At 46.2% G+C, this 10029-nt stretch overlaps 1 protein-coding gene across 1 annotated transcript in view; it reads left to right on the top strand.

Annotated features, from left to right (window-relative positions):
- The first annotated feature begins 1190 nt into the window (after positions 1-1190).
- CPNE8 (copine 8) overlaps positions 1191-10029 on the top strand; it is a 106552-nt gene continuing 97713 nt past the window's right edge. The window contains exon 1 of the mRNA XM_054208209.1: positions 1191-1550. Within this exon, the coding sequence (XP_054064184.1) occupies positions 1411-1550 (140 nt within the window). The 5' untranslated portion in view covers positions 1191-1410. The remainder of the gene's footprint in view (positions 1551-10029) is intronic.

Here is a 10029-nt window from a genome sequence, read left to right as displayed (position 1 = left end):
GCCAGCCGTGTCCTGGGGTGCTTCAAGCACAGCATAGCTAGCCAGTCGAGGGAGATGACTGTCCCACTCGACACTGCACTGGTGCGGTCTCACCTCCAGTACTGTGGGTGGCTTCGGGTACCTCAGTATAAGGACATCAAACATTGGAGTGTGTCCAGAGGAGGGTGACCAAGGTGGTGAAAGGCCTTGAGGGCAGGACTTATGAGGAGCAGCTGAGGTCACTTGGTTTGTTCAGCTTGGAGAAGAGAAGGCTGGGGGGTGACCTCATCCCAGTCTACAACCTCCTCATGGGGGGGCAGCAGAGGGGGAGGTGCTGATCTCCTCTCTCTGGTGACCAGTGCCAGGGCACGAGGAAATGGAATGCAGCTGCATCGGGGGAAGTTCAGATTGGACATTAGGAAAAGGTTCTTCACCAAGAGGGTGGTCGGTCACTGGAACAGGCTCCCCAGGGAAGTGGTCACGGCACCAAGGCTGTCAGAGTTCAAGGAGCTTCTGGATGATGCTCTTTGTCATGTGGTTTAGTGTTATGGTAGTCCTCTGAGGAGCAGGGAGTTGGACTCGATGACCGTTATGGGTCCCTTCCAACCCGAGCTGCTCTGTGATTCTGTGATCCAGGACAGCTGCGGTAGTGGGCTTTAAAAACAGGTAAGGGCCTGCACAAGCACATGAGAGGGTGAAATTCACGTTTTTCAACATGTTACTTAATGCATATAATAACCGAGAGAGACCCACGTCTTTCCCTCAAGCCTCTTGTAGTAACAAGTGTTGTTCTCGTTAACAATTAACGTCCACGTCTCATTCTGTGGGTTTGTTTTCCCCTTTTTCTCTTCCCCGGGTACCCTGGGCAGCATCCCGCCCCGCGCTCTGCCGCCGGCGGCCCCGCTGCAGCGCCCCCTGGCGGACCCGCGCCCGCCCTCCCTCCCGGCAGCGCCGCCGCCGCGCCCCGTCCCCGCCCCGCCCGCTCCGGGACACCCCGAGGGGCTGCGCTTCCCGGGAGAATAATTCCGCCTCACCGCGGGCCTCGCGCTGAAGTTTGGGACGTTACCGGCCGGGGCGCTCTCCGCAGCTAGGGCGGGGGGGAAGGACCGGGAGTCGCTCGGTCGCCCGGGGCAGGAAGAGGGATTCCCCGGCTAGCCCGCGGGACGGGACGGGACGGGGCTTTCCGCGCGGGGGAGGAGGCCGAGGAGGCCGCGTCCCTTCGGGGCGGCGACGATCCCGCCCGCACCGGGCACCCCGGGCTGGGGCACAGTCACGCGCGGCTCTCGCTGGCGGTGACGTCACGGCCCCGCTGCCGGCGGTGGCCGCCCGCGGGCCGGGGCTCCGCCACACGGGCGGCGGCGACGCGCGGTGCAGGGACCTGCCTGGCGCCGCCTCCTCCGTCCCTCCTTCCGTCCCTCCCTGCGCTGCCCCATGTTCGGGCTGGAGAAGCCGGCGGGGCGGCGGGAGCCGGGAGGGAGCGGTGGGTTTCCGAAGATGGCGTCCGTGGGGGATTTTAACGTCCTCAGCTCCAGCATCCCGGCCACCAAGGTGGAGCTCTCCGTGTCCTGCAGGTACGCCGGCGGCGCGGGGCGTCGGAGGGGCCGGACGGGCGAGCGGGCTGTTCCCCGCGCCGTGCCGGGCTCTCCCCGGGCTTGTCAGCGGGGGCAGCGGGCGGGCGGGCGCGGGGTTGCCCCCTGCATGGCCGGCGCCCTGCGAGGCTCTGTCCCGCCTGGCTCCGCAGAGCGTCCCCAGGGCGGGCAAGTTGCGCGTCCCCAGCCTCGGGCGGAGAGCCCGGCGTCGGCTGCCGGCGCGGGGTGCTGCCGGCGGGCACCGCGGGGGGAGTCTCTCGGCGGCTGCGGACCGCTGTCGGCTGTGCCGAAACGGGCGTTTACTGCTGCCGCCGCCCCGAATCCTTCCCGAGCCTCCCCCGGCGCGGGGGGAGCCGGCCGGCGGTAGCGGGGGCCCCGCCGTGTGCGCGCAGAGCCCTTCCCCGGCAGCGGTGGAAGTTCGGGGGCTGTCCCGGATGGGAACCGGGACCCGGACCGGGGAACTCCCATCCGGAGCGATCCCTCCGTGCGTTCTTTGGGGCTCTCTTGCAAAACTGTTACGAAACCGGGCGTGTTACCTCGTCACGTTTTATCGTAACGCCGCTGCCGATAAATTACAAAAAAAACCCAAAAAAACCCCCAAAAACGCCAACCCGTGAAACAAAACCTAGTGTTCGCAGTTTTGCTCCTCGACATTTATTTGGCCACGGTTTGCTTATCGGTGTTTCAAAAATACTGCTTTCTCCCTCGAATTTCCCATTTTATTTGCGGGATTTTTATATTCGCATGTTCATTCACGTTTCGCAGCTTCCTTAAGTATTCCCTAGTAGTTGCGGAGCAGTAGTTCCTTTCACCAGCAGAGTTGGCAGCTTCTAGCAGATGATTTGAACTGTTCGTGTTGTTTCCTGGTGGGAAATGAGACAAAGTTTGTGCTACAGTCCGTTGCTCCATTTTCTAACGTAGCTGCCCAGGAGTTGCTGCTGTTTTAACACTACTTCTCCGAGGACAGAACATCAGTGCCCTGAACTTAAATTGTCAGACCGCTCCCTCTCTTCCCTTAGTAAATAAAGTGTGATTTGATGTTTTATCAAGGGTGCGTTTCAAAAGAAGGCTAGGATGATGACAAGCATAGTAAGATTGAATTTGGAATACCGAAACAGTCACAAGGCTGACATATGAACGCACTTACTGCCTGTCTCTGCAAAGTTCAGCCACAGAAAACCCTGGTCCCATGAAGGGCGTGCTGCTATGCGTAAAGCAATCCAGGACCTTTAGTATTACTTTTAGATTTTTCAAATAACCTGTCCCAATTACAGATGTCGGAACACTTATGCTGGCTTTGATCCAGTTCACTTGTAATGGGAGCTTCTTTCAATCCAGGTATTGTTTGAATATACCCGCAATATTTTCTTCAAACCTTAGTTTTACAACGATTTAAGAATCCATCAGATAACTACAAAGGAATGTAGGTATATGACATAATCAATCAATTCTGACCTTAGTTATGTTACTTGTAACTAATTTCAGTATGTAGTTTACAATGTTAATTTCCCTGTAGGTATCTTCAAAAGCCATGGCTGTTTTGTTAAAACTGCTTTTTTTTTTTTTCTTGTTTAAAAAATCGTCTCTCATTCTGATATGTCTTGACATCAGGTGCTGAAGGATGGGAATTTCTATGGTGATTCCTTTCTTCTTCATGTGCTGTAGTGACAGCTTTTGATTACAAAGTCATGCTTCAAAATTGAGTGTAAAATGAACAATATTGGGTCAGAGATTAATGATTAACACACATTTGTGATTCATCTGTAAGTACATTCGTTGGCTCCAGCTCTGGTAAAGTAGTGTTAAACAAAATTGTGAAATACAGCAAGAGTAAACTGCAAAGTTCAGAGAATTCTGAAAATTCCTTAATAATTAGCAGTTGTGTATCCCTTAACACCTGGAGATAAATGCTTTTAAAAATTGTTTGGGTATGAGGTTAGTTTTCCCTTGATACCTGAAGTCGTAGCACCAATTTGGTCACTAGTTTACATCAACAATTATCAGCTGATAACTATTCTTTCTTAATAGATTTTTCTTTTCTTTTTTTTTTTTTTTGCTTGTTTTCATTATAGGAAATATGGGAACTTCTATTTGTACAGGTGGTGTAACTTGGTGGTCAGTGAAGCAGTGCAAGCTGCTTGTGCCACAAAATAGATTTGTGATCTCTTCCCCCCCCCCCCCCCTTCTTTCTTCTTTCTTTCTTCTTATTTAGTAAGGATACAGCTTCTATTCACTTAGCTTTTAATTCTGTATGGTTTGCCTGTCAGCATTTCCCAAGTTAATTTGCCCTGCATACCCATACTGTCAATGTTATCAAATTAGCCAGGTTCCAGGACTACGCAGCTGGCATTGCACTACTTCTTATTTTGCCAGCCAGCCTGTTTTAGCTTCAGGGGCATGTCAGGTAGCCTTAGGAGAAGTGCATCTCATAGGATGAGAAATTGTCTGTGAAAATGACAAAACGCACCAATATTTTGGATGTCAGGTGATGCTCTTTCTGGGATTTCTTTATGACTGAAAACTTTTCAGATGATTCCCATGCCTTACTGAATGCCAGCATTGGCTGTAGGCTTACAAATGCTACAAAAGCAAGAGATGAATTTAATTCTTCCTCATTATTACTACCCAGTGCCCATCAAACAAAAAGTTCACGATTCTTTTCTGACTCTTATAAGATGTAGATTTCCAAACCTCTGGTTTTTTGGGTGTGTTTTTTTTTTTTTTAATCAGGAATCTGTATTCTTTGGCTCAAGTGCCAAATCTAATGTGGCAGAACAACTTAACTGTGTCATCCCAGAGGATCCTCTGGTGTTGGTAATAGTCTGCTATTGTCTGGATCAATTGTTCTAGTAGCCATCTCCCTCTGCGCCCTGTAGCTCTTCATGATATGCCCAGGAGGGCTTCCATGGTCTGATGAAAATGTCACTGTCACCTGCTATGTGATCTTTATTTGTTGCAGCCTGGCATAATTTTGCAAGATTGTCATGTAGTGAAGCATTAGGACCTTGTCCCTCCAATCAGTGTGGAAAAGAGAATATAGGCTGCTCTTTTTCTTTTAGTCCTCTACTGTTTTCCAGCCCAAAAGTTCCTCTTTCTCTAAAGGGGTGTTTGCATACTGATTATAAGCCTGTGCCTAGACTCGAATCTTCACTTACCAGCTGCGTGTGTAAACTTGTGGTCCCACGTGAGCTTGAGGTGAGCTTCAGGCCATGCGTCTGTCATCCTGGATCTCCCTCCCTGGTGATGTTCTTCGCTGATTCCAATCTAGTTAAATCTTGGAAAAACTTGATATTCTGTTCCCATCTTCCCTACTATCAGTGCAGTTACCATGTTGTTGTCTGAACTAGCATATTTAATGATGAGAAAACAAGTAGATGCTGGTTGTCCCATATCTTGAAGCTTGTGCTGCGTGTGAGGTGGACATAGTTTAATGAGCTCTCAAGTTTTTCCACTTTTTGTTGTGATCTGTACTATGGTGATTTCTGCTCTTCATGTTTACTGTGTGAACCTGCCCTATTTTTTTCCTGTAGTCTCCTGATCAAGCCACAGCCTTTATGAAACCTTATCTTACAAGAAAGGCCAAGAGTTTCATTATGCCTCACGTTAATCTTTATTTACTTACTAAACGAGGGATTATCAATCAGAACGATCTTCTTGAGAGTAATTTTTTAAATATCTGTAGCAAAGTGAAATTTGATCACTTTATGACTTCTAGTAGCGTATCAAAGATGACATGGTTGTCTGAAAGATGGTAAAAGTGTTGTAAAATATTGACACAGTACGGGGTCACTTTGCTAATTCAGAAAGTTTATTATGATAGTATTGCTCTGCTAGGCTTTATGCTGGATCAGGTGGTCTGTCCTCATCGTTCTGGGTTTACGCTGGGTAGACTCTATGCTGGCTGTGTTCCCACACCAGGCATAATGTGCATAAAGGCAACATAAACTCCTTATCATGGTTAATTCAACAGAAATACAATTGGCTGCCCCTGCCTGGTTTGGATCAGTTCTATGCTGCTTCACAATTTATACAGAAATCTAATATTAATGAATGGGCTGAATGGAATTAAGGAAATCGTAGTTTCACTAATGAAGATGATTTAATTTCAAGTTTCTTGCACAGAGGAACAAAAGGTACTACTTCAGAATTTTTGCCTTGCCTTTTGTTTGGCAGTCTGAAAGTCTTAACCAGCCACTTTCTAATGGTTGCAGAACCCAAAGTATGTTTAATTATATCTTTGATTGTCCTAGGCATTGATTTCTGGCAAGATTGCTTCTCTTCAGCCAGTGTACTTACCTCCTGTTTTTTGTTTTGTTTGTTTTTTTTTTAATAGTAATCATTTGTTAGAAATTCTGGTTGCAGAAAGATGCAATGATAAAAGAGATATCCATAACAAATTACTTAAGCTTGTAACTCTCTATAGTACAAAATACAGAATGTAAAATTCATCCTGATCGTAAGTCTGGTTTTCATTTTCCTGCTTTCTTTGTATATGTGTGTCCAGGTTGGATTAAAAGTCTGCGGAGTGGTTATGTGTGACCGACAACAGAAAGTTGATCTTACATTTTTTTCTTTGAAATGAAACTGCCTAGACAACCAGCTGGCTTCAGCTGAGAAAAATGTGTGTATTGGTAGAAAAAATGCAAATGGGTGACAGTGTCCATGAAAATAGTCATGGAGATGCGTTCCTGAGAGCCTACACGGTTTGTTTTTCACCTATATTGGTTGAACTTTAAGCAAGCAGCCATGCGAATTCTAGAATTTAAGGCAGATCTGTTGCCCTGTAAATTCAGTCTTGTGATCGCCAGGAACAGGCCCCAGGTTTCACGCTAACTGTGCAAGTCTCAGGACTTCACAGGTTTTGTCTAAGCTTGTCTTTGCCTCCATGGAGCTTTATTTGGGTTTGCTTAGCTGCAAATGGAGCTTTATTTGGGTTTGCTTAGCGTTTTTTCTAATGACCAGGTGCCTGCTGCTTAGATAGTTTCACTTTGGCTTGTCTTTGTGTAATTTTGTGGTATAACCATATTTCTTTCTACAGACAGTAGCAGCAAGTAGTTGTTCTGTGTGGAATATTTGTGACCCTCACAGAAGGGTGTAGTGCAGAGGAGCATTGGCGTGATGTGACAGCAGAGGTCTTGCAAGTGGGGACACAGGATGGAGGGTGGAGGAGCAGAGGCTGAAGAGAGGGGGCTGGAGATGCCACTGGGGACCCCAGCGCTGTGAAGAGGTCACCAGTGGTTGGTAAAGAGCTACGGGCTGGGAGCTGGGCAAAACTGGGTTTTTTGGAACATCGAAGAGCTGAAAGAGCATGTCTCAAGCAGATTTAAAACACAGCGTATACAGTAAATGTAGATGTAAAATGGAGTTGGAGACCAGTGAAGCATGAGCAAGATGTAAGATTGTGTTGGAAAAATAGCCGCAGATGGGGTTCCTCAGAGTAGGGAGGAAGAAGCCATCAACATCACGCTTCTCCTGAGACCACCTGCTCCACCCTGCCACCACGGTAAGCTTCATGCTTCTCCCCAGGCAGGGCGTGGGATGCTGACGGCTGGCTCACCGTAACACCCTCCCACAGCTAACGCCAACAACCTTAGACCTCAAAAGGGTGGTATAAAGGAACGCCTGACCGCAGGAAAGGGGCTAGGTACTAGCAAGTGTATAACAACTTTAAATGTATGATGAAGACTTTCTGTAGTAGTATTATTTTCCTCATTTTCCGTCTTTCTCTGCCCATCTAAGCAGTCCCTCACCCACCAACACCACTGCAGGGGCTGAGAATGGATGAGTATCACATTGATGGTACACGTCTGCTTTCTAAATGACTTCTTTGATATATACCTTTTAAAGAGTTGTTTCAGAACAACTGTGCAAAACCAATCTGTGTTTTATATATTGTTATACATTAATGAAACACTGTATTAACTACACATTCCAAAAGAAATCAGATGTAAATAGGACAGCATATCCATGGATTTGGATGGGCTGGGTGAAAGCAGCTGGAGAGGACGGGCGAGTTGATACGAGGTTGAATAGGTCTTTACACCACCAGCAATCCTTACTGCCATCCCCCAGGACACATCACTAGTAACTCAGAGCCAGAGGCTGTTTGCCTGCTCAGCCTTAGGAACATAAATGTAGGTGGTTCATTCTGCTGGTTTCAAGTAATAATTGGGTTGGTATTGAAACAGAGTTCAACCAGTTCCTGATATTCCTAGGTGGACTTTTTTTATTTAAACTGGAACAGCCCAAGACTGTGTTCAGGTCTGCTTCATCTGCGAGAGTGTCAGTTCTTCCTGTCTGCTTCCACAGAATTCCTGCAAAACTATGGCCGTGTTTTAAGTAAATAAACTTGGTAATTTCTGTGGGTTTTTCTTTAATCCCCAGGAGCAGTCAGCAATTTTAATAGAGGTTTTCATCCTAAAACTGTTAGTGTACATTTAGCCAGAGAAGACTTCCCTGTGGGTTGTCATAAAACTCGTGGAAGCACTGCTGGTCTGACCCTTCTCTTTGCTTCTCCCTTTCTTGTTCCTTTAAGAGAGTGGCTTCTGAACCAATATATGTTTAAGTTGACAATGAAAGTTACTGTGAGGCTGAAAATTATTTCTTTGCCTTCTTGTGAATAGGAAGAGACAATTACGCCTCTAAAGGTTAGGAAGAGGTATTGTGGCTGATTTCTTAAGCTTCCTTATTAGACATATGTTTGCTTTCTTCCCAGTCCTTCTGGTGCCCCAAAGAGTGGAGACAATCTGGACAAGAGAGGAAGAGGTCATCCTAATTGCCTCATAGGAGAGTCACCATTTTCTCACCTGTGAGCCTTTCCTAAGAGAACCGGTTATTTTGACAAGAAGATAGAATTCTGAGAAACTGTCTAATCTGCTTTTAGGTCTAGGGCATTTTGAATGTGGAGATCTGTGAGGCCAATAGCTTGCTTTTTATTGTGTTCTGACAGAGTACAGAAGGAGAGAGTAAATAGCTGGGGAAGGGTGGCTACTTAAGCTAGCGCTACAACTGAAATGTTTTTTGTGAAATTACTCTGCAAGGAGTCAAGTGGGCTCTTCACTCAAGTGGGCTCTTTGGATCATACATCATCTTACATGGGACTGACCATTGCAAGTCCGGTAATACCAGTTAAGGCTGAGGGACAGTGACTACAAGGATGTAATACAGTTATGTTACAATGAGTAGTAGAGTGGATGCTATTCTGCACAGTAAAAAGTGAAGAGACGCTTCTTTTTCTTTCCTTTTTTTCCCCCAGGATCTTCCTTGAAAAAGGCACAGGTGCCCAGCATTAAGTGAGGGAAATAGAAACGCATTTCTTTCATGAACTGTTTCATAGAATCATAGAATGGTTCGGGTTGGAAGGGACCTTAAAGATCATCTCATTCCAACCCCCCTGCTGTGGGCAGGGACACCTCCCACTAGACCAGATTGCTCAAAGCCTCATCAAGCCTGGCCTTGAACACTTCCAGGGATGGGAAGTTTAACGAACTAGTTTAATGAACTAGAGACAATTCTTCTTCCCATGCAGTGATACAAGTGTACTGTGAGAAAAGTAGTGTATGCTTGTATGAGAATACAATCTATTGAAAATGTCTGTTTTCTAAAAATTAAAAATAATTTTGCGTGGGTAGCTAACTTTTGTGTTTGCGAACTCCTGAGCGCTTTATTTCACAAGCAAGGAATCTTTGCGTGCACTTAAATGTAGTCTAAAGTTGAAGAGAAACATAAAACCTTAGCACCCGGGGAGATGCTGACAAATTCACCTGAAGTAAACCGCATTTTTGTCATGAAGGATTTCAGAGCTGTTGAAAGCCATGTAGAAATAAGTACTTCCCCAGTCATATGAACATGGGTTTGGTTTTTTTGTTTGTTTGTTTTTGTAAAACTAGAGAAATAGATTTTAAACTGTTCAGTTCTGTACTTGCTGTGGTCTGTTCTTCAGCACCAGCATTCTGTCATTTCTGAAGGGGGAATTGGATTTACTTCTATTTAGCAGTTGGGTTTAACAAAGGGTTAAATTTAAAACAAAAAAAAAATTGCAGAGCAGGAAGTTCAGATACCGATCATTAAAATAAAGTCAAATTTGAAGCAAAGTATATGTGAACAAGGTGAGTAAATGTTACATTTTAATGTAGGTCAGTCTTTGTCAATATATGTATAATGTGTGGAGTATGTGAGATCGTACAAAGCAACACAGACTGAAACGGTACCTCTTTAGCTACCGCAGCGAACTACAGCAGTGAATCCTGAAGTATCTGATTTGTACCTATGAGATGTTTTTGTATTAAACATAGTACAAAAGCCTGGACGTTAGGAAGCATTTCTTTACCGAGAGGGCGGTCAAACACTGGAACAGGCTTCCTAGAAAGGTGTCGATGCCCAAAGCTTCTCGGTGTTGAAGAGGCATTTGGACAATGCCCTTGATAACATGCTTTAGCTTTTGGTCAGCCAGTTGGACTAG

The sequence above is a fragment of the Rissa tridactyla genome, chromosome 1, assembly GCF_028500815.1.
Source record: "Rissa tridactyla isolate bRisTri1 chromosome 1, bRisTri1.patW.cur.20221130, whole genome shotgun sequence".
NCBI lineage: Eukaryota > Metazoa > Chordata > Aves > Charadriiformes > Laridae > Rissa > Rissa tridactyla.
The sequence above is the reverse complement of the archived record's forward strand: the minus strand, read 5'-3'. Positions and strand labels throughout refer to the sequence as shown.